This window comes from Chrysemys picta, chromosome 6, assembly GCF_011386835.1.
Source record: "Chrysemys picta bellii isolate R12L10 chromosome 6, ASM1138683v2, whole genome shotgun sequence".
Lineage (NCBI taxonomy): Eukaryota > Metazoa > Chordata > Testudines > Emydidae > Chrysemys > Chrysemys picta.
Window position 1 is genome coordinate 98,321,305 of NC_088796.1, and position 24,714 is coordinate 98,346,018.

General features: G+C 40.9%; 1 protein-coding gene across 10 annotated transcripts in view; it reads right to left on the reverse strand.

The window, feature by feature from the left end:
* Window positions 1-571: 571 nt before the first annotated feature.
* PRUNE2 (prune homolog 2 with BCH domain) overlaps window positions 572-24,714 on the reverse strand; it is a 183,153-nt gene continuing 159,010 nt past the window's right edge. For 3 of the 10 annotated variants that reach the window (XM_042850573.2, XM_005297792.5, XM_042850567.2), the window contains exons 12-20: window positions 23,156-23,332; window positions 18,542-18,644; window positions 14,259-14,390; window positions 14,010-14,096; window positions 11,838-11,936; window positions 9,789-9,824; window positions 9,201-9,239; window positions 6,824-6,871; window positions 2,151-2,327 (exon numbers count right to left, since the gene is read on the reverse strand). In XM_042850573.2, coding sequence (XP_042706507.2) covers window positions 2,294-2,327; window positions 6,824-6,871; window positions 9,201-9,239; window positions 9,789-9,824; window positions 11,838-11,936; window positions 14,010-14,096; window positions 14,259-14,390; window positions 18,542-18,644; window positions 23,156-23,332 — 755 coding nt within the window. In that variant the 3' untranslated portion in view covers window positions 2,151-2,293. Of the gene's footprint in view, window positions 2,328-6,823; window positions 6,872-9,188; window positions 9,240-9,788; window positions 9,825-10,223; window positions 10,278-11,837; window positions 11,937-14,009; window positions 14,097-14,258; window positions 14,391-18,541; window positions 18,645-23,155; window positions 23,333-24,714 lie in introns of those variants that run through there. The other 7 variants (XM_042850568.2, XM_042850570.2, XR_006174479.2 and 4 more) reach the window with 7 other exon arrangements.

Sequence of the window (24,714 nt, forward strand, 5' to 3'; positions counted from 1 at the left end):
TTAGTGGTGAACCATGTTTATTCCAAACTGTGTGATTCCTACAGGCACCCCAAAAGATCTATACATCTACTACCAGACTCTCATGTTTGAAAGAGACAAGTAGAATGAATTTGGTTATCAATTACATTCTGTCAGGCCCGCCCTCAGGCATAACCAGCATACGCAGCTGCGTAGGGCGCCCGAAAATTTGGGGCACCCCCGGGTCTTAGTGTCCACCCTCGCGCCTCTTCCTATCCCTGTTCTGACCCTTCCTGCAGGCTCCCACCACTGCAGGCTGCTGCAGCCTGGTGAGTCTTCCTCCAGAGGAAAGCAACAGAGAGTCCTGTGGCACCTTTAAGACTAACAGATGTATTGGAGCATAAGCTTTCGTGGGTGAATGCCCACTTCGTCGGATGCATGTAATGGAAATTTCCAGGGGCAGGTATAAATATGCTGGCAAGAATCAGTCTGGAGATTACCTGGAAATTTCCATTACATGCATCCGACGAAGTGGGCATTCACCCACGAAAGCTTATGCTCCAATACATCTGTTAGTCTTAAAGGTGCCACAGGACTCTCTGTTGCTTTTTACAGATCCAGACTAACACGGCTACCCCTCTGATACTTCCTCCAGAGGGGATCTAGTACTTAAAAGTGAAAAAGCCTGCCAGACCTATTAGCACAACATCGAAACTGTTAAAGAGCCATACAAGTGGTAATGAAGCCATTTAACAGGCATTTGCCAACCTCCAGGTATATACTATCAGTTTCTGAATTTACTGACAAAAACAGTTGTGCATTACTGTAATATTTACTTTACTCAGAACATGTTAGTCTATAGGACTTTAGTTTAAAATTTGTTTTAAAAATAGTTCATTAGTGTGTTGCTGAAGATTATAAAATCACATCTCTAAAAAATCCTTGCATAGATTTTTAGATGCACAGTCTGAGTATTCATCTTTAGCCTTAAATACTTGGATCTTCAGACATATAGTTTTTTAAATAAATCCTTCAAAAGACCACCCTTACCTAAAATACACATGCGAGCCCGGGCTACCGTCGGGCATAGGGGCACTAGTTTAATAATACTGCATAGGGCCCCATAAATCCTAAGGATGGCCCTGCATTCTGTTATGCAAATACAGTGGTCACCATTAGAAAAAATCAACATTTACCCATAACCACCACACCAAGTATTTCCCATGTTTATCACACGGCCATGTTGTAGTGTCTTACATACCAGAATGTGGTATAGCAGCTGTGAATAAATGTTATTTTTTGGGGGGGGGGTGTTATTTTCTGGTGGGTATTCTTGCTACATAACTCAAATTGCTTTTCAATCATTATTTTACTAATATAAAATATACTCTCAGAATATTTTGATATCAGCATTTAATGATCATGGCACCACGCTATGGATTTGTATATTTTATCTAGCACTTTGAGGATTTTCTATGTTAATACTACAAACATGGAATAATCAGCCTGTATTACTTGAGCTAAAGATGCCATTTTGAATTATCACAGTTTTAGATATACTGAGTTTGCGTTTTTTAATTTTTTCAACACTGTTAGGTCATGAGATAATCATTTAGAGGATTAATCACTTTTAAAAAAAGACTGACATTAAAAAATAAAAACACTGAACTCAATTACTAAAATAAAATTTTCAATTAGTTATTTTCTCTGAGAAATCTCTTTAATGACTCAAATATTTATTAAAAAATTAGACTTCTCTCTGGCCAAGCAAATGATTATGTAATGTTATCAGTAGCACAACCTGAACAAGTAGCGTTTCACAGACAGCAAGAGGTATCAACACAGTCAGAGAAAAATATGCAGCATCTCTAGAAGTATTTTAAACAGTAGTGTTATAGCTAGTCTGTGAAACAAACTAAGCTAAGTGTTTATTGTAATAATACCACTTTGTTAAGCTAGGCGTAAATGTTAAAATACTGAAGACAAAACATAACTACTCCATTGTGAGGGTTCCACTGAATTACCCATGAGGCACACATTGTTGGTTAACTCTGATATTTTTAAATTAAAAATATACACAGTTACATAAAACAATGCTAAATTAAATCTATTTTCTTATTGCAAATGATACTGCTGAAGTTAATCTACAAAGTGAGAACCAAAGCCTGCAGCCTCTATGGCAACAGGGTCGGGCCCTTAGCTTTCTTCAGAAATTCTGAACAGCACAGAGCTAATAATAAAACTAAAGGAAATGAACCAAACTGTCCCTTCCTCCATGGCCTTCTGTGTCAGGGAGACAGATCCAGACAACCCCTCTTCTTCAAGTGCCTGGAAGTTAGGGTTTTTCTTTTTGCAGCGTCACATCAAGTCTTTAAAATAAACAAAACAATAAGTCAATGCTATGCAACACATTGCTACTTCTTTTCCCAGTCTTGAGGTTCCAGTCCTGCAGTGTGCTGAGCACTCTCATTGACTTCAATGCTCCAGTGTTAAATACTTAGTTTAGACAGTCCCTTTGGGCCCTCTCTTGCTTCTACTTAATATGGAAAAATTAAAGGCCTGATGCTGCTCCCTTTGTTGTCAATTGCCAAATTCTCTTTGATTGAGGTAGGAGTAGAATTGGACCCTAAGTGTGTGTGTGGGGGTGGGGGGGAGAGGGGGAACTAGGCTACACAATGGCTTCATTAAGGATGTATCCAGAAACACATTTTTGCCATCCATCTCAAAGAGGCACTGGCAGCAATGTGGTCATATTTACTGGAATTTAAAATAAACTTGCAATGCAGACACACAATATCCTGCCAGCACAGATGGGCAACTCATCCATTTGCTCGAGCACGTTGATTACTGAAATCTTAGATATACTATGTGGAGTTAATTATATACTTAAAAATGGAAATGAATGTAGATTTATACACCTCTACCCCGATATAACGTGACCCGATATAACACTAATTCAGATATAACATGGTAAAGCAGTGCTCTGGGGTGTGGCAGAGCCGCGCACTCCGGTGGATCAAAGCAAGTTCGATATAATGCGGTTTCAGCTATAACGCGATAAGATTTTTTGGTTCCCGAGGACAGCGTTCTATTGGGGTAGAGATGTATTTGCACTATATCATTTTAAAGCAGAGAGCTAGATTCCTTAAAGGAATAATATGGAGACATTATTTATGGAAGTTTCTGCCATGAAAATGAAGAAATGTCTAGACTAATGGTTATTCCCAAATGTCAATATTTGTAGAAGGCCAGTGTTTTCTCCATGCTGAAATGCATTAATGTCTACTGTACCTCTATGTGCCATTTTCCATAAATATATTTTTAAAAGGCTTTGATCTCTAAAAATACAGCAAGGTTCATTGCAAGGGTGGACTTTCCCCTGCCATGCTTTCTGCTGCAGCCTTTGGCTACGCCCTTTGTATACATTTCTTCCTCTGAAAGGCAGGCACAGAACCCCTGGAATGGATGCTTCTACCACCATTAACTCCTGTATGGCTGGTGAATGAGAATTCTCTTGGGTCCCTGAGAGACCTACCATGGACAGCAGAAGTTCCCCATATCCAACCCATCCTCCTACCCCCTGAATGTGCCCCCTACCCAACCTCTGGTTGTGCCCTGGCCCTGCAGTGTTCTTTAGGAAGGGAGCGTCATAGATTTGGAATGTGAGAAGTATTCTGTGAAGCTCTTGTTCATTCCTTCCATGTCCCTGTTTCCATCCCACACAGCTTTGCTCCCCTCTATCTTTGCAAATGGAGAAGAGAATCAGGGCACCAGTAATCAGCAACACACCTGTCTGTAAGCGATGCTGTTTCTAATTGTAATAAGAGTAGCATTTATTAGTTAAAATTAAAAATCTGGAAAATATCTCCCCATTATGCCTTCAATGAATCCATCCCCCAGTTTCATTGGTATTCTTTAGAATAAGGAGCTACCACCACATTAGATCATTATTTTTCTTTGTAGAATACAGAGCTGCTGTAAAGCTCTCCTGGAGGCACACTGCATATTTATGTTCCCACAGGATCAGTATTGTTTTTAAAACATGCAAAATGCTTCAGCGTACTGAATACTTGGTTTAAAGGGAAAAAAAAGAAAGTTGTCATTCAAACCACAAAACAGAAAACATGAGAGCACACCACCAGACAAAAGCCTTGCAAATGGATATAAAGAAAAAAACCACAACAAGCTAAGGGTCTGGGCAGACTCCAGAGAGGTTTCAGCAGAAAGCTTTGCACAAATCTGTTCAATATCCTATCAATGTCAATGAGAGGGTGTTTATAGGTGAAAACTGATTTTTGCAAGAATTTATGATTATGAACAAGGGTGAATTTTTGCCATTTTGGAAAATGGACACACATTTTTTTGGCATGAGAAATAGCAAGAGTTCAGCTCAGAATTCATCCCAAATGTTCACACCTTAGACCCAATGAAAATTCGATGTTCTCATTGATGAACTGTCATTTTTTTGCTGCAAAAACAATCTTTTGCTTTTGTGGAAAACAGAAAAATTGGTGATGCCATAACATTTTTTGTTTTTTTTGTCAAACCCCATGATTATTTTTAAAATCTGTTTTGGTAGTAGTACACTTTTTTTTTTTTTCCTTCCACAGAGCTTCAAGACTGAGGCTATGTCTACACTACAAACCTTACAGCGGCACAGCTATACTGCTACAGTTGTGTAGCTGTAAGATCTCCTGTGTAGCCGCTCTTTGCTGGCAGGAGAGAGCTCTCCTGCCAGCATAATTAAACCACACTCAATGAGCAGTGTTAGCTATGTCAGCAGGAGAACCTCTCCTGCCACCATAGCACTGTCCACACCAGCACTTTCACCGGTGAAACATATGTCGGTCAGGGCGGTGTTTTTTCTCATCCATGGCCGACAAAAGTTTTACTGACAAAAGTGGTAGTATAGACAAAGTCTAAGTCTTAACAAGGTATCCTATGCCTGGGGGAGAAAAAAATATGTGCATGCATTTTAATAGGTGGACAGGCCTGCATGCCAGGGTTCTATTCTTGGTTCTGCCACAGATACCAGGTATGACCTTGAGACAGTTTAAAGTACAGTTTTATTCTGAAAAGTGACTATATAAAAATGCTTCCTCCTTATTCCACATATCAGTTCTCCACGGGAAGTCAGAGTCCTATCTGCTTGCTTATTTATAATTGTGCTACTACCAGAACAGAATTTTTCAATGAATCAGTAATGCTACACTGCTTCCAGAATTAGGAATTAACACCTAGGGAGTGCTGTTTTGTACAGTAGAGACCCATTTTTTGTTTGATGTGATTTAAAATCAGCTTAATACAATATTTTGATATGTATAATTAGTCCAAAGTGAAACAGTGAAAGCAATGTTGGGGTAAATGGTTCAACAGCTGATAGGTACTGGAAGTCAATGGAACTGTACAAAGTATTTATATCTACACTAACATCTTCATAATTTTTTTTTGCATTTTTTTTAATTTTGGAAAAATTTTCCATTTTCTTGATTTTAATTTTTAAAATTGACATTTTTGGGAGAAAACCCTTTAAAATTTGGAATTTTCTTTCAATAAAGATTGGTTTTCACAATGAAACATTGTAAAACTTCATTGAAAAGCAACATTGTGGGACCATGAAGCTACCCAAAATGAATTTGCAGAATTTTAACTGAAATTTCACAAAAAATTCTTGCATGGCCCAAGTGGTTATTTTAAAAGTAGAATCTATATTTTCCCCGAATTATACAGCTGAATAAAAAAACTCAGTGACAATAATGAAAAGTCCCATTATTCCCTGTTGGCACATTTCCAACTCGTTCTAGACAAGATCGTGATGTTATAATTCGCCTTAAGTACCGGGCAGCAGCTGTTGTGCTGCCCCTGGAGCAGTCTGAAGGGGACATTGTGACCCTGAGTGTCCCAACCTCCATCCTGGGCTTCCCTGTGCTCTGGGGAAGGTATTAAACTGTGCTGGGTCTATCCTTGGTGCAGTATTATAACACACTGCTACACAGCCCAGTGCACTGGGTGGGTATAGCTAAGGGTCTACTCATAATGCACCCCTTCCCGCCCACCTGTGCAGGTGGGGCACATAGCAGCTCTGTGGAACCTGCTGTCCATCACTGGCTGCTATCAATGACAGGAATTGGTAATGCAAGAAAGAACCTTACATGCCTTACACACTTTTACAGTAACACGGGATGGGCAGCAGTCTTACCCTCTGCTCGTCTGCTTCGGTTATGAGGTGGCTTTAGGAGCCATGTGCCAAAATACTGCCTCAATGTTAACAACTGTGACTGATTACTGAACTGCTCCCCTTACTCCCATTACCCAAAGTCCAATTTTGGGAAGGAGGGGCATAAACACACTGGAAATGAAGTCAGGGATTGCTGTGAAGGACATCAAGAAAAGAAGGGAATTTAGAGCCTGATCCAGAGCTCATTAAAATAAATGGAATGACTCCCATTTACTTCAATGAGCTTTGAAGCAGAAGCTTGGAATGTGCCACTGAAAAACAAACTAGTGAGACATGTGCCCTTCATCGCTCTGATCACTTTATATCTTTCCCCCCCACCCCACCCGCCATATGTCTTTGTTTTTTAACCTGTACAGTCATCAGGACAAGGACTGTGTTTGCCTCTGTTTGGAAAGCAGCTAGAACATTTAAAACTCCACTGCATTATAAATACGTACAATTCAATCATCTTGAGTGCAGCAATGAAACACCATTTTTTCTGTTTGAACACCCTGGATTAGGCTCTTGAAAAGAAAATTGAAAAGCATTTGGTTTTGCAAAAAACTATATGGAGTTTACCTAGCCCTCAAAGTCAAACTGCATGGTCATAACATCACAATATAATTTTCATTAGTTGTGAATTCTTACTCCTGCTCCATAGAAGTCATTTCCGGCTCATTTGAGAGGCAGCTAGTTCTGGGTTCAAGAGAAAATAGGCAGCAGTAAACATTTTCTCTGCATTTCTCTCTCTTTTAAAATATGAAATTATATTTTGGGATGTAACTAACTGTAGTGAGTACTGGTGATTGGGCAATAACATAAAACAATGTTAACATGAATGTAACAGTTCAGTGTGTATGACATTACACTGATTAACGCAGAGGAGTCTTTTTATGGCTATTTCCTTAGAACATATTTGACTGTGGATGGGACGTACTACAAACAGACTCTGTACACCTAACAATAATGTCCCCACGTGCCTCTCCAGTCCCACCCTGCACTTCCTGTGCTATAATTTGCAACCTACACAGGAAAGGTTATTAACAAGATAGGAATTTTCTCCCATGCAGTGTTCCTTCTCAGGTATCCTGATTTATTTGGCACATTCAGAATGCTGACAGCCCACAGAAGGATGTTTTGAATAGAATGGATGCAGTCCCACGTCTCACCGTGTTCTTCTTCTGTCCCTGTTTTTAGGTGTCTAGGTAAATCCCTGATGTCACATGCCCACAAATGTCAGATATTTGCTGTTTACAAGGGAGATTTAAATGTGAGTCAGTCAAGTTTCTCCAGGACTAACAGCTGGTGTATATAAGGTGAATACAAGTATTTTGGATTTTTTACGTCTCCTTTCTCTTCTGTGGCTATATAGGCTGAATTCTCAAAAGAATTTGATGGGAATGTCTGACCACAAATGAGGAGGCATCAGGAATCAATACAACAGACACAAAACTGCATGGCTGAAAATGTAAACTGCATAAAGCAAAAGAAGGAGACTGAAGAGAATCTTCAAAAACAGTGGCTGGTTCCAAAAAAGTAGGGAAAGAAGTCAGATAGGACCTGCAGATGCAACCCCCTTCTTCAGAGACCTTATGACTAATGTGCACAGAAAAAATATACTTTACAAAAAAAATACACTATAATCTATCTTTTGGTGTAGCACTGGAATAACAGTTTAATCATCTAAAGGGCAATTTGAATTAATGTCTTTGATAAATTTTAACTTCTTCAAAAATGGCAGTGTTGAGCCATCTATAGTTATGAATCTGCAATGGAAAACCAGGATTGTATTTTAAGGCTGTGCTGGCTAAAGCTCATGCAGTTAATTCAAGACTCATTTGCCCCATAACACTGCAAAATTGCTTTATCCCAGATAAAATCTGGAACTGGCCACATTTTAAAAGTTTCTGTCATCATAGTATCCACTCTCATTACCCATAACTTGGTGAAAGTGAAGTGTTGTGTGTCTCTATCTAGGGATTTCTACAGTGCTCTTCTTCCATACTGTCTGAGTGTGTCTTAGGGTCAAAGCAAAGGCATGGGAACCAGAAGGATACTAGGGTCTGATCCCCAGCTGAACCACTGATTTACTGTGTACCCCGTTGAAGGTATGTCAGTCAACCCATCTGGCAATTTGACTACATCATGGCCCACTTTAACTGAGTAAATCAGTGTAATTTTTTGTTTCTGAAAAGTGTCCACACTGGATACTGTAAATGGAGTAAGTCATCTAATGAGTGGGGTAGGTGGAGTGCTTAAGGAACTACTCTAAAGGACTGATCAGCAGGGATCCTAGAAATCAGTTTGCCGCAGAAAAATGTGGAATTTGCGTTTTAACAGAGAATCTTTTAGTTTTTACGTTTTGTGAAAAACTAAAAACATATACAGCAGAACCCTGTTTATCTGAGGCTCCATGATCCGGTTCTCCATATTAACCAAACCGGGGCTGACAGCTTGAGCCCCGCCATCTGGGGCTGATCCTGGTCCCAATTAGACCAGATAAACGGGGTTCAATAAACCATTGTTTTCAACTGATACCTATATATATTGTGTCTAGGGAAGCTAAACTTCAGCGTTTCATTTTAATCACAGAAAAATGTGGGGTTTTATGGTTTTTTTTATTGGAGAAACTTTTTTTTTATCACAGAAAACTATGTCCCTGCTGGTCAGGCACTCACTGACGTCAACAGCAAAATCTTTGTGAGAGAGGAGGAAATGGATTCTCAAATGTGGCATCCTTATACAGTAATTCAGATTATGATTTGCAGTGCTTAATTTGTAATGAAAGAGGTGCTGGGGCTCAAGTAATTAGGTGCCAGGGCTCAAGCTATTTTTTTTACATTCATAACTGATGCAGCAAGCCCAGAGGTGCTGGGGCTGTCGACTGCCAAACCTAGAGGTACCGGGGCTCAGCCCTGAAGCACTGATGATCTCATTGCAGTGGCAAACATAATGTGGTTTCACCCAATCCATTCCTGTAAAGCAAATGAATGTAATGCCAGCAGCTAGCTGAAAACTGTCTTACTTAGCTGTTTCTGATGCTTCCCTCAGCTCTTCATCCAGTCTGCGTGAGTAAAAGTTATTGATGTCGAGAAGAAACAAAGAAGAAGCAAGCAGAGCATAAGAGAGAAGCAGAGCAATAGCAAAGCCAAGAACAAGTAAGGTACATGCTTCTAAAATAGTCCCTTCATTTTCTGCACTGTCCCTAGCGTTCTTCTATTCAATATTGCGTCATTTCTGCCTGTTCAGTTTTACCCTCTTTTACTCTGTAACTCCTTGTTGAGCTTATCTGGAGGCAGACACAAACAAGTAGCAGGGGTTTGAGGCATGCTCTCTGTATGAAGCCGAAAACATTCCATTGCTTTACCAGATACAATTAAATTAGCTGCAGCCTCGGCCAAGTCAAGGATTTTTCCAGTTTAGTAGGTTTTAGTTGCAAAGGAGGCTGATCTCAACAGCTCGAAGGGGGAAGTAAGTCAGGAAATTACATACAAGCAAATGCACAGGAAACCTCTCTCAATCAGCTGTTGAGGTCACCTATGTGTGAAAGGCTGTTTCACACATGTTCACTCCATTATGGACAGTAGCATGAGCTGTAGAGTAAGAGTTTTACCTCATTCTTCTCTTAAAACACTTCTCTTCATCATACCTTACAAGATAAAAGTGAATGAAGGGGAAACATCTATAAATTCAAATAATATAGAAGTAGAAAAATGAGCAAACTTTATTTCACTGTTGTCCTCAATTAAAAACCAAACCAAACCCCAAAACAATAACCTAATCTATTTTGAACACCTCCTAATTAAAAAACAAAACAAGAAAAAAACTGGCATGAATCCATCTTTTGTCCATGGATCCAGCAGACTTGTTATTGATTAAGGGGCAAACCCTGCACTAGTCAACAAAGGAACCAGGATGCTAACTGTTGCATTCTCTGCTATATTAATTCTTCTAATCAGAGCAGGATTATTCATGGCAGGCAGGGAAGAAGCAAACTGGAGCACAGTATACTGCTCTTTTTGCTGCTGATAGCAGCATATGCACTCACAGCCTGGGATGCAAGATACATCTCCTGGCCCCTCAGATCACACCCCTTGTACAGCTACAGAAACATGTACAGGAAAAGTAGGGAGGGGGAAAAAAAGACAAGGGGAATGACAATGACTTAAAAAAGGATCAAAGAGGGAGGGACGAGAAAGATGCCATGAAGTACAGAAGGAGAAAGGAAAGAAAGAAAAAATAAAAGAGAAAGGGTTGAGGACATTTGTAGACAGCATTTGCATTTCTAGGACATTAATCCATTTCAACTTTTTCAGATCAAAAACTGCCAGCTGAGTATTATAACTACTCCGCATCAACACATTTATCCTGTCAGTAAAGTAGTTGCACAGACAATGAAATATCCTCTATCTGTGCATAATCTTACTCCCCAGAACATCCTTCCTCAATAGCACTGAACTGTCTTTACCAGTATCACTATGCTTTCCAGAGCTATTGAATCTGAGGCGCTTGCATGTCTCAAAATATCTCATTACCTGCCCCCTGCATCCATATGTTTTATAAATGCAATTGAAAGCTGTTTGTTAAATCTATGGTATAGATTGAGGCATTTTTGTATGCGTCTCTGACATCTACACTGAATAGCTTGTGAAATATAGGACAGCGTCCATACTCATCTCAGATTGTCACCTACTGCAGAACTGAAAATGAGGGAGAGGCTGAAATTATTTAGTAAGATTAAAAAACTTGGAAGTCAATCATAGTTTCTTTATGGATCATTATTGCAAAGTTACATTGTCTCTGACATGCATTATTTTTTAATTCTGTGTGTCAGACATACCCGGTTTTGAACAAGGCAAAGGAAGTGTGCTAAGACCCCTTCTTTGCAAAATAAATCTTCACAAAGGGAAGTGTATGTACACCCCAGTGTGAAGAACCCTTTTTTTTTTTTTAAGAGATGTCACAAGCACCTCTAACCAGGGCAGTTATTTCCTTGCTTGCCCCACTACTACTTATGGAAGCAATATGGTTTCCTCGCCAGGTTAATTGCGGTTTCCCATTTTCAATGATTTGACAAAAGATAATAGGTGAGCCCCAGGGCTTTCACTATGCAAAAGATAGTGATCTTATCAATTGGCTATCTTTGAATTATTGCTTCCATCCTAAATGCAGTAAGAGTAAAGACAAAAAGCACAGTAAGACTTAACTGCAGAGCAATCATTCAAAATGTACTGTGATACTCATTAAAGGATTAAGCTTTCCTGTCCTGCGTTCAGGTTATGATTAGTGAATGAAGAGTTTGTTCTGATTAGATAATAACTCTTTCTTGTGTTTGACTGAATGCTTTACTGCTTCAGAGTGGGATGGAGTTCTTGTGGAACCAGGCAAAACTGGAATTGGCTCACTCCTGTTCGTGCAGCTGAATTAGTGCTGACTCTTAATAATTCTTAATAAAATTAAAAGTTTTCTAACTCCCGTATAGACTTTTGAATATTAGCCCTCCAATCCAAACATCATAAATAATCATGTCACTCCATGTGAAATGGGATTTAGAAGCAAAATCTGGTTACAGTTCAGGCTTCCAAATAACAATACCTTGCTTGGATGATGGTAACATTTTTCACCAGTATAAGTACATTCTTTCTTATTATGCTTCACTTACTTGACAATACTCTCTGGTATGTGTACATATTCCATTGGAATCAGATCACTGAGTTCTGCCAATGTGCCAACATACTGGATCTTGCTGCTGAATTTCGAACTGAAACACAGAAATGCCACAGATGATTTCATTTCCCCCTTCACAATCTCACTCTTAAAGAAAACATAGGGGATGGAGCCTTCCCTTTTGTTGAGAGTGCTCACTGAGGGATTACCTGATTATAACATGGCCATACTGGCTCAGACCAAAGGTCCATCTAGCCCAGTATCCTGGGCCAACAGTGGCCAATGCCAGGTGCCCCAGAGGGAATGAACAGAAGAGGTAATCATCAAGTGATCCATCCCCTTTCACCCATTCCCAGCTTCTGGCAAACAGAGGCTAGGGACACCATCCCTGCCCATCCTGCCTAATAGCCATTGATGGACCTATCCTCTATGAATGTATCTAGTTCTTTTTTGAACCCTGTTATAGTCTTGGCCTTCACAACATCCTCTGGCAAGGAGTTCCACAGGTTGAATGTGCATTGTGTGAAAAAATACTTCCTTTTATTTGTTTTAAACCTGCTGCCTATTAATTTCACTGGGTAATCCTTATTTCTTGTGTTATGAGAAGAAATAAATAACACTTCCTTATTTACTTTCTCAACACCAATTATGATTTTATAGACCTCTATCATATCCTCCCTTAGTCATCTCTTTTTCCAAGCTGAAAAGTTCCAGTCTTATTAATCTCTCCTCATACGGCAGCCATTCCATACCCCTAATCATTTTCATTGCCCTTTTCTGAACCTTTTCCAATTCCAGTATATCTTTTTTGAGATGAGGCGACCTATATGTGCATGCAGTATTCAAGATGTGGGCGTACTGTATCATGGCTTTATATAGAGGCAGTATTATATTTTCTGTCTTATTATCTATCTTCCCAACATTCTGTTTGCTTTTTTGACTGCCTCTGCATATGGATTGGATGTTTTCAGGGGACTATTCACAATGACACCAAGATCTCTTTCTTGAGTGGTAACAGCAAATTTAGACCCCATCATTTTATATGTGTAGTTGGGATTATGTTTTCTAATATGCATTACTTTGCATTTATCAACATTGAATTCTTCTGCCATGTTGTTGCCCAGTCACCCAGTTTTGAGAGATACTTTTGTAGCTCTTCTCAGTCTGCCTGGGATTTAACTATCTTGAGTAGTTTTGTATCATCTGCAAATTTTGCCACCTCACTGTTTACTCCTTTTTCCAGATCATTTATGAATATGTTGAATAGGACTGGTCCCAGTACAGACCCCAGCGGGACACCACTATTTACCTCTCTCCATTCTGAAAACTGACCATTTATTCCTACCCTTTGTTTCCTATCTTTTAGCCAGTTACCAATCCATGAGAGAACCTTCCCTCTTATCCAATGACTGCTTACTTCGCTTAAGAGTGTTTGATGAGGGACCTTGTCAAAGGCTTTCTGAAAATCTAACTACACTATATCCACTGGATCCCCCTTGTCCACATGCTTGTTGACCCCCTCAAAGAATTCTAGTAGACTGGTGAAGCATGATTTCCCTTTACAAAAACCATGTTGACTCTTCCCCAACAAATTATGTTCTTCTATGTGTCTGACAATGTTGTTCTTTACTATGGTTTCAACCAGAATTTACAAGGAAACTGAGGATAAAGGCCTGTTTTCATTTTCATCTTCAGGCTGGATGTGCTGCTCAGTCATTGCTCTCTGGCTTTTTTTAAGTGCCGATCAGGAGCTTGACCACTGTACAATAAGTTATTAAGTAATCTACATCAGGAGTTTTCTTACTAAGAAATTTCAATAAAACACCCACTTGGGCTTTGTGCGGGGGTGATCCAAGATACCCTTAACATTTAAAAAAATGAGCATCCCACTTGTACACACAAATACAGATGTCCAATTGTGTGCCTCTGATGTATGCAATTTATTACTCCAGTTGTTCATGTGTATTAAGTTTTTGCAAATACCCGAATACATACTTCATCTTTCAGACCCTGGGAAGTGATGTGCAGGGACTTGTAAATTAAGCATGCGTCTGTGGAAGGTCATCAGGATCAAGCAAGTTCTGTGCTAAAGCCATTTCTGACCATTCATGGGCTTCTATGTTTTGAAGGACACTGAGTGAAAATAAAACTGACGTGTATTACATACCTTATAAAAGGTCGCGTCACTGCTAGAATAGTTCTGATAAACCAAGAAGGGTGAACGATTATAAATGATTTCAAATTCTTCCTTAACCTAAATTGGAAAGAAAAATGCTTCAGCTTCTTAAAATAAAAATGTCACATAGAAAGACTATATGCAATCAATAATATAAAAGCAGGCTCGATAATAAGAAGTGTTAAAGGATGGCATTTAAAACAGTGTGTGTGGTCAAGGAGGAAAATATACAGTGCTCACCGTCGATCAATCATCTGATAACATTTTTTCATCCAGCCAAATCCAGGCATCTTTCTTCGTGGTGTTGCTCCATTCAAGTAAACAATCATATAGTCTTCAGCTACCATCAGCTCTAAGGTACTTATTACATATCTGATTGGAGAATAAAAGCCTGTGAGTAAACAATCTTTCATCCATTTATTCCTAATCAAAACCACATAATAAGGCATAAATTAATTAATACAAGTACACTTAGAATAAAACAGCATTTCATTTTGCTTTACATTAAAAGCAGACATTGACGACTGACTCAAAGCTAGTTTGTGGCAGCTTATCCTGCAAGCTATAAACATATCTTCAGCTTCAGAATAATGTAGTTTCCTTAGGAAAACTTCCTTTCAGAAAGTGAGTCTGGAACACTTCCAACATTACGGGTGGGGTTTTTACCCCTTTTAAGTGCATTATGCCAATAGAGTCAACAAGGGAGACCATGATAATTAAATTCCAAGTGGTGCTGAGATCTAACTAGGGCAGACAAAGAGAAACTTAGCTTCATCATTAGTCATTGGCATGTTTACAAGGGAAAATAAGACCAAAAAAAAGGAACATAAAGACACTTAGTTGTAATTCTTGTTCTTAGAAGATGAAACAGATCCCATCTCCTGAGTCTATGAGTGACGGGTATTACCAAGCTTTTGAATTCCAAAACTATTAAACCAGCTAGGAGGCAGTGTGAACCTACCTGCTTCTGCTGAGGGGATAGAATACCCCTCAGTACTTCTAACCATAGGGTCCTTTTTTTAACATAAAAATCCTTGAGGCATACATAATACTAATATGAATTTCCAACCCTGCAATAGTTTATGACAGGACTGCACTCTTTGTTGGCCAGATTCACCCCCATGGGAGTAGCCACTAACAGGGCAATTTAAATTCTGGTCTTGTCTCCACAGAAGCAGATGATCACCTCTCTTCCCCCCACCCCCTCCCACCCCCGACCCCATTAGGTCTCATCCAGCTCTGCAACATTGATGCCACTGGTAGAAATGCTGAGCACATTTTCAGAGTCTTTGCCTTTGAGAGAGGAAAAAGTTGATGAACGACCTTCAGAAATGGGATGTGTGTTGTGCCTAAACATAGCATCTTCCATGACAGGCCTTGTTATCACCAGAACAGCCTAAAGCCTGGGCAATCTGCTGAAATATTTGTTAGAAGCCTGTAGACATTAGCAGAACACAGCAACTTTGGTCTGAAATAGTTAGAAATTGGTTTATACCCTGAAGCATGAAGTTTAATATCCCTTCCAAAAACTTTTGGACTCCACCATCCAGCCCCAGGGCTGTGTCTGTACAAAAATGGCAGGGGAACCTCTACCTGTGTATTTAATGGGCCTCATCACTATTGTTTTTGAGCACCTCACAGTCTACTCTCCTACTTTAAATCCTTTCTTAAAATATTGTTCTTCCAAACAGGAATCTGAAGCCCAGTTCTCACCTCCAGGAAGTGCTTGTAATCCCATTTTAAATAAATGTAAGGATACATTAATTAAAATAAATGCATGGAACTATCCAGACAAGTGTAAGAGCTTGGCTACACTCGGGACTTAAGCGCAAGTGTAGTTGCGCCACCAGCACTGCGAGAGAGCTCTCGCAGCGCTGTATGTACTCCACCTCGCCGAGGGGAGTCGCTTGCAGCGCTGCAGGCACTGATTACACGGGTGCTTTACAGCGTTGTACTCGCTGCGCTCAGGGGTGTGTTTTTTCACACCCCTGAGCGCAGCAAGTTGCAGCGCTGTACAGCACCAGTGTAGCCAAAGCCTCAGACTTCATTACTGATTCACAGTACTTTTTATTGCCTCTCTTTCCTTTTGCATTTGTATGTTGTCTACTTAGGCCTCGATCCTGCAAAGACTCATACAGATGTTGAACTTTATGCACTGTGAGCAATCCTGTGGAATTTAAAGCTGCTCTCTCATTGCAGTGAATCATCAGCGGGATTACTCGCAATGCAAAAGGTTAAGCATGCGAGGTAAGTCTTTGTGGGACTGGGACCATGGAGAAGGGAGCAAGTCTTTTTATGTGTATAAAATGCAGAGGGTTGGTGGGTGCTATACAAATAGTCAATCATAATAAACATCAAGAATAAAAAGAGAGTGATTTATAGATTTTAAGACTTGAGATGACCATTATGATCATCTAGTCTGACCTTCTGCATAACACAAGCCATAGAATTTCACCTAGTAATTCTTGAAGTGGAGAGACTGATTCCTCCCTGTTTCCATAAGTGAACACTACTGAGATCAGCAACATGGCTGAATTACAGCAATTGCCATTTTAGGAAAAAATCGCCACCCTTATGATGCCTGGCTCTACATCTACCTCGTGAGAATGAAAGGTTTTTTTTTTTTTTTTTTTTTCTTTTTAATAAAATAAATCGTGGGTGAAAGGAAATGTCTTAGTGACTGGAGAGATTCTTCTGCAATGCTCTACTTGAGTTTGAAAGCACAAACTCTCTCTTCAGACTTTAAAAAGAGGGAGTGCAGGACTCCCCGAGATTCCTCATATGATTAACTAGGAAGAATTTATGCACATATATTCGTAGCCTGATGTTCTAGGGATCAGTATACTGACATCTCTTTAGTTCAATGCATATACCCCTTCTTCCCCACAAAATAAATGGGTGGCCAGATACTTCCTCTGTAGTTTCACTATCCTGCACCTCTGTGTATAAAGATAATACTTAGTCCTGCCATGAGAGCAGGGGACTGGACTAGATGACGTCTCGAGGTCCCTTCCAGTCCTATGATTCTATGACTTTCATTTTAAACAGGCTTGTGGGCCTTGGAGGGTCAGGCAGATTAGGATTTCAGCAGCAAAGAGAGGCAGACTGGAGACAGCTCAGGGCAGGCGTTGCCTTCTCCATCTATTTGCTGTCAGAACAAGTTGTCATTAGGAAGCAACAGAGGGTCCTGTGGCACCTTTAAGACTAACAGAAGTATTGGAGCATAAGCTTTCGTGGGTGAATGCCCACTTCATCAGACGCAAGTCTGTTGCTTTTTACAGATTCAGACTAACACTGCTACCCCTCTGATACTTGCCATTAGGAGTTACCTTTGTTGTTAAAAATTAAAACAAAGTTGGGTTCACTCGGTCAAATTCGTATGTCCTTCCTCACTGGCAATTGCCATTCGTAGTGACTGACTCAGAAGCAGCTGGAGTCGGGAAACGTCCTAAACTTTTTGGGGCAGTGACTGCAGGGGTGCCATTTAGGGAAGGTGGGGGAGGGTGGCACCTGCCTCCTCCCCTGAGTTTTGTACCACATTTGGGTGAAGTTTGCAGTAGGAGGGAAGATGCTGCCCCTGCTGCCCTGCTCCACTGCAGTCTGCAGCCGCCGCACTGCCCCTGCCTCCCCACCACGGAGCCCCCACTGGCCATGCCGTTTGGGACTGGGAGCCTGCCTCCTGATCTGCTATGCAGAGCTGGCCGCAGGCTGATGTTGGGGAGTTCCCCTCTTCCTGCCCATCATGTATGTGTACCCAGGTGGGCAGAGCACGCCCCTCACCCCAGCTCCTGCCCCGTGGATCTGCCCCCACTGTGCCAACTAGGGACTGAGCACACAGCTGGCCCAGCAACAGCAGCAGCACCGCTTTGGATACAGCCCCTCCCTGCACCTTGAGCTCCACCCCTGCCGCATGCCCTTAGCTACCTGTGTCCCTGCACCCTGAGCGGTTTTCTCCTCCCAGTACACAGCCCCTAGATATCCCCGGCCTTCACCCTAAGAGGTTTTCAAACTTTTTGAGCTGAGGCACCCCCTCCTTGAGTTATAATTTTTGGTTGTGCCCCCCCTTTTATCTGCAAGAAACCTAGAGTTTCCAGGTTTCTAAGTAACCCTTGGAATCATGATTAAAGTTCACCCTCCCCCCCATCTGAAATGGTGCCCCTGTGTGACAGTCTTTTTGTTCTGTGTCTATGCAGCACCTAGGACAACGGGGCCCTGGTCCAAGACTGGGAGTCCTAGGTGCTACGCAATACAAATAATATTTGAAAAATGAACTGAAGGTTAAAGGCAGGGAAGGCTGCTCTCCCCTACAAGTAGGACTGGCATTCACTGGTGAAGTGGTTTAAGGATTTTAGAGCCAAGGAGTGTTTCACTGAGCATTGTACCTAAGGCAGTTTTTTCCCGTAGCATTCAAGTCACCCCCTTTAATATCCTAAATTATCTCTTAATTAAAGACAGGTTCTCTCAGTATGTAATTATACGTATTAACTCAAAAGACTGTCACATTGTTCACACATATCACTCACAGGAAAAGATTTTCCATGACATAGTTGTAATCAGCTCGACTGCTGTCTGGCAGGAAACATGCAGCAAACACAATGATGGCATTTAGACCATCACCATAGTATCCTGTGGAACAAACAAAAAGGCATTTGTCTCTCAGTAAAGAGCTCTTAACAAGATCATCTTAAAAAGAGAATAATTATGGTAGGCCTGGAACATGGTGATTTTTTAATCTAATTTTTTAAGCCTAATAGAGATCAAGTAAATCCTTGTTTTTTTAAAGCCCAGTTTTTAAAATGCCAACTACCTCTGCCGCCAGCAGAGATGGAGACTTGGTATATTCACAAGGGGGGCATGAGTTGGCTCCCATAGAAAGGAACACTAGCTCAAGCCAAACATTGATTGCTGTACTTAATCTAAAGAAATGGAAATCACCAGAGCTTTTGACATATCAGCTTGGCAATTAGAAGGCTGAGAGAAATTTAGTTGTGGGGGAGAGGTGGTTAGAAAACGATCCTGGTAAGGGCAACCCTGACTGAACTTTTCCCTGGACAGGAGTCATGCAAAAACATTCCTATGGAAATGTAGAGGTGACCCTCCTGAATCTAGTAATGAACACCTGATAAACAGGTTGGGTGTAGGAGCAAAAGAGGAATTCTCTAGTGCAGCAAGAGCAGCTGACAGGCTGATCAAGGAAGATCAGAGAGGACTAGCTTTTTAGACAAGTAAGAGTAAGAGCATTCTTTTGTCTCTAGAACTAAGATGAAAATGTCTTTCATAATTTAGCTAGTAAGAAGGTAAGCGAGAGATAGGTGTATTAGTCAAACTGTTCCTTATGTGTTAATTCCCTTTTCTCTCTGTTTTCAATCTTGTTTTAAGTAAACCTGCTGCTGGGTGGGTATTTCAAGTAGACCACTCCTCAAGGTTTTCAACATCTAAGGAACAGGAGGCAAAAGGATTTCTGGAGATTAATTCCCACCCAGTCTCAGTCAAAAGGGCATGGGCAAAGGTGTCCTCTCCCAGCAAGGTGTGTGCCCAAGTGCTGAACAACCGAGGTGGTGATAGGATTGGTCACACATGCATACACCACCTCTCATTCAAGGATGGCAAATGTTTTATAAAGGACAGAAAATATAATTATCCTGATGTTACAAATGGGCACACTGATACAGAGAGAGGATCAGTGACTGAGAAGAAAAAGGTTCACATCAAATCTGTGACCTGAGTCAGTCTCCTGTCTTAGTGCCACGGTTTATCCATTGAACCACATTGCTTCAAATCCTCACTTTGGAAAGTAGTCTGCAGAAGGATTTCAGTTTTGTTCTCCTGAATTTTTACAATTGAAACATGTCATATTTGATAAAATATAATTGATCTGAATAAGACGATTGGAAGAATTAGCATATAATTACATGTGCAATTATCCAATTAACAATGTTAATCACACAGAAGTTTTCAGAGTCACACAGCAGCTTGCATTATTTCAAACCAACAATTAAATGTGCTTTTTCCTGAACTTGGAGTAAGCAGGAGAAAAAAGGACAGCCGACTCTCATGTTTGTAAGAGCTTCATACTCAGAGGCGTTCACATGAAGGAATAACCCAGTTTTCTAAACAGGAATTAGAGGAGAACATTGAACTCCCCTGTTTTTATTCTTCCTTTTTTTCCAGACTTAAGTACCAATCTCAAAAGGGAGAGCAGCAACTGATACAGCCTTCAACTGAGACAAGGTGGGTGAGATAATAGCTTCTCTTGGACCAATTTCTGTTGGTGAAAGAGACAACATAGCCTTCAGCTAACCAATAATATTAGCTGTCTTAAATAATGGGCTATATTAAGTCCATATATTCAAGAATAAGGCAGTATTTTTCTCCTCTTCTTTGAAAGTTGGGATGGGATTTCCTTGCTTATATAAATTAGGAAATCTCCAGGGATTCCCTATACAACTAACACAGTGAAATCAAGAGCCAATCCTTTCAATAGGCCCAGGAACTTGGCCTTACCAGGACACAGTGGCAGGTGTGTCCAGTATTTTATACAGCGCTGCTAAGGGCCTTATCTTGCAGTTCCACATAAACCCAAAAAGATAATGTGCACCTAACCACCTAGAAAAAAAGATTCCACGGATCAAACTAACACATATTATTTTATGCTCTCTTATGGACAAGCAATGTTCATGCGTGACAGTGGTGCTTTTTAATCCTTCACCAGAAGACGCTAAGAAGAGTTGGCACAAATTCCTTGCCCATAGCTCAGCGGAAGCAGCCAGATGGATCATTGAGGAATTTCCCCAGGGGCTGGTGTGGAAGGAAACCTCCTCCCTAGGCTGTAGAGCTGTATCTACTATCCATTCCTCCTCACTCACATTCTGGCCACCACTCAGATTCTGAACACCACCATCCCTCTCAGGAGTATGGCCCGTGAATCAATATAGTGGTGGATCTATCGAAACTCTAGTTAATTTATTTCTCAAACACCTTTCTTTGCTATCTAAGGCCTTGGCTACACTCGGGACTTCACAATGCTGCCACGGCAGTGCTGTGAAGCGTGAGTGTAGTCACGCCGCCAGCTCTCTCGCAGCGCTGTATGTACTCCACCTCTCCGAGGGGAGTAGCTTGCAGCACTGCGAGCGAGCGTGCAGCACTGCAGTCTCTGATTACACTGGCGCTTTACAGCGCTGTACTCGCTGTGCTCAGGGAGGTGTTTTTTCACACCCCTGAGCGCAGCAAGTTGCAGTGCTGTACACCGCCAGTGTAGCCAAGGCCTAAGCAGACAGGCTCCACCAGCCAGAATGTTGCAATTCTTTGTTTTTCTTCCTTAATTATACCGTCCATTTTATGAAATCCCTCCAGGGTCTTTAATTGTGTTGTTATGGTTGAAAACTGTTTTTTCTGGCTGTTAAAATGATTTTATTAGCGTATGATTAATCCTTTTGTGCACTGGGTGATGTGAGTCTCTGCAGACTGTAACATAGGTCTGCAGGAGGTCACACTAGAGGATCACGATGGTGCCTTCTGACCTTTAAGTCTATGGTCTATGAGTGATTGATGTAACATTGATGTGACCAGAAGGATTGAGGAAGACCTGACTGGACCTGAAGTAGAGTCTGTATGGCTTGATAGCTTGTCTCTCTCACCAACAGAAGTTGATCCAATAAAAGATATTATCTCACCCAATTTGCCTTTCCAATACTACAAGTACACAGCTTAAATGAGGTCACTTTCTTAGTTATATTTGATGGATTGTCTAATAATTACCAAGTATGCAAGGAACACAGAATCAAATATTTGCTCGGATTGCTGGTGAAAGGCTGATTGATGCTCATGAATGGCATAAAATAACTTTAGCAATGTTCCAGGTTAATCAAGGGCACATATGCTGAAGCCCCAGGGAAGCACTGCTTACATTACGGGCAGTTTTTCCTTTAACCACACCTCTGTACACCCTTGCTCTGGAAAATGGTTGCAGTCATGCACAGAATAAAAGTAGTTTAATGACTCATAGAACAGCATACTCAATGAGGCAAAAACTATTACATCTATAGCCTACAGAGTAGATTTTTCAGTACTGCTGGCTATAGAAAAACCAAAGCATTCCCTCTTTACTGAAAGGGAATTTTATGCTACGAGTATCATGCTGCTAATAAGGCATCTAAATTAGTATATTTGCTGTTGTTTGAGATGCTCAGATATTTAAAGTAGCTATCATTGGAGATTTTTAAGAGCAGTCAGACAAACACCTATCAGGAATGGTCTAGATAATACTTAGTCCTTCCATGAGTGCAGGGGATTGGACTAGATGACCTCTTGAATTCCCTTCCAGTCCTATGATTCTATGATCATCTCACTTCTACCTTTGCCAGGTTGAATCAAACATTAGGCCTGACTTAGGTAGATCTCCCTTTACACCGGTTTTACACTGGCGGAAGTCAATTTACTTCATTGGAGTTACTTCTGATTTGCCCCAGTGTAAGTTAGAACAGAATCAGGCCCATTGCCTCTCCCAGAAATAATTCAGCACAGCAAAAGAATACTGCTGAGGGATGTAACCCATACCCCATGTTTGGAGGTAATCCAGTCTTTCCAAGTGAACTTCCAAACTCTGTGGGTTAAATTCACCCATGGAACAGAAACATGAAAATGATAGCTCCTTGAACCAGCTGATCTCCCTGTATCTCCAGAAAGATTCACCCTACAGGGAGGGTATATGGTAGTTCTATACAATTATTGTCCTATGGTGTTTCTGCCACAGAAGAGTGGTTTTCAGTTCCACTGGCAAAGGCTGCTCAGGAAATGTGCTGAGTCAGGGCATCCGATGGTTAAACTGTCCATGTCCCCTTGCTGACAATACCACTCAGTTTTGGGTCTAAGCTAGTGGCCCGCTGGCCGTCTGATGGACAGGAGTTTGCAGCTGCTTTTTTGCCATCACAGTGTACTTTTGGCAAATGGGACTCTGCACCTGGGGCTTCAGCAACAACAGCCCAGGCATGAATCTGGCCCCCTAGTATTTACTGTAATGTGAGTCTGAGCCAACATGTTGTTTATATGGGTGACTGAAAAATTAACTCAGTTTTCTCACTGGCTGATGAAGCATGGTTTTTCACATCACTCTAAAAATGCTTTTAGGAGTTCCCTACCTCCATGGGAAATAACTTTTTTGTAAGGCTCAATGACTTTCATATCAATCCTCTGCTCCTGTTCTCCAATCACTACCGTTCTCCATAACCTGTTGTCTTGTCGCTCTTCCTCAGCAGTATACTCCGGAATGGATTCAGACTCTTCTTGGAAAACATCCGTAACAGCTGCTTGGTCTTCTGAAAAAAATAAAACGGCACATATTACTATAGTATCTTCATAATTAGAGTGGTCCAAATTTGTGGTAACTCAGTGAACTCAACTGTCCCTTTAAAGCCATTAGAGTTAGTCTGGATTTACAGTGCTATAAATGAGAACAGAATTTGACCCTGTAACAGCCACTTGGTCAGATCTGCCTCTCTTTTCACCATTTTGAACACGATAATAGTAAACAATCACAGTGCAGAATTGTCTTTGTTTTGCAGGTAACAAAAGGGAATGTAACATTCTGATCAGCAACTTGCAGTGGCTATTGAACTGCAGTTCTTCAAGGATATGGGCTGCTGGTGTGATAACTGTACCACAAATGTAAAGTACAAAGTTAAAATGGAAAAATTAATCCCTTGGTCATACCAGTGCTTGTTGGGGGAGGGGGGTGGGAGGGAAGAGAAGGAAAACAATAGGGCTGCATTGTTCTCAATTTTTTCCCTTTTATCAAGTCTTCCTCCTCTTTTTTATTTTTTGGTGGACGTCAAAGAGGTCTGAAATTGAGAAATATCAGATTAAACCAAACAACATTCAGAGTACTACTTCACATCCAAAAACATCAGACTCCACATGGCTGGCTGCTCCAATATATTAAACAAAATTTTCAGGGTGTGGATTTTATTCCTTGTAATCCCTTTAATCTAAGGATGAAATCTTTGTCCCCTGCTAAAAAGATCAGATAAAAGCATGGATGGGGGAACTACAAACTCCCTTCCTGGATGTAAAGTGTGGAGCAGGGATTGTGAGGCACTGGTACATAAAATTCAGGCACTCAGCAGTCACACTCAGATAGGGTGACCAGATGTCCCGATTTTATAGGGACAGTCCTGATTTTGGGGTCTTTTTCTTATATAGGCTCCTATTACCCCCCACCCCCTGTCCTGATTTTTCACATTTGCTGTCTGGTCACCCTACACTCAGATCCAAAGCCCACAGAGGACTATGGAGTCCCTCAGCACAGCCCCTCTGTTTCCCAGTCCCCCCAGCCCATGCAGGATGTCACTGTAGTTCTGCTGCATTTCGGGAGTTGCATAGTGACAAAAGATGCTGTAGAATTTAGTTCTAAGTTAGGAGTAAATAGATTAACGGAGTAACAAGGGACCAGAGTTGGCTTCTGATACTCCTGCGAGTATGTCAAGTAATTAGCAAAACACATATATCCATTCTGCATTGAAAAGCATGGCTGCTAATCTATGTCTAATTATATCGCCGGTTGTGAGATTTAGTGGCTGGCTACATAAAAATTAACATAAGGTATTAACTTCGTTTGTAGTTGGAATTACTTAATTTCTTTCCCTAGCTATTGACTAGAATATAGGATTTTTGAGTGAATCTGTTCCTCTGTTCCATCTAT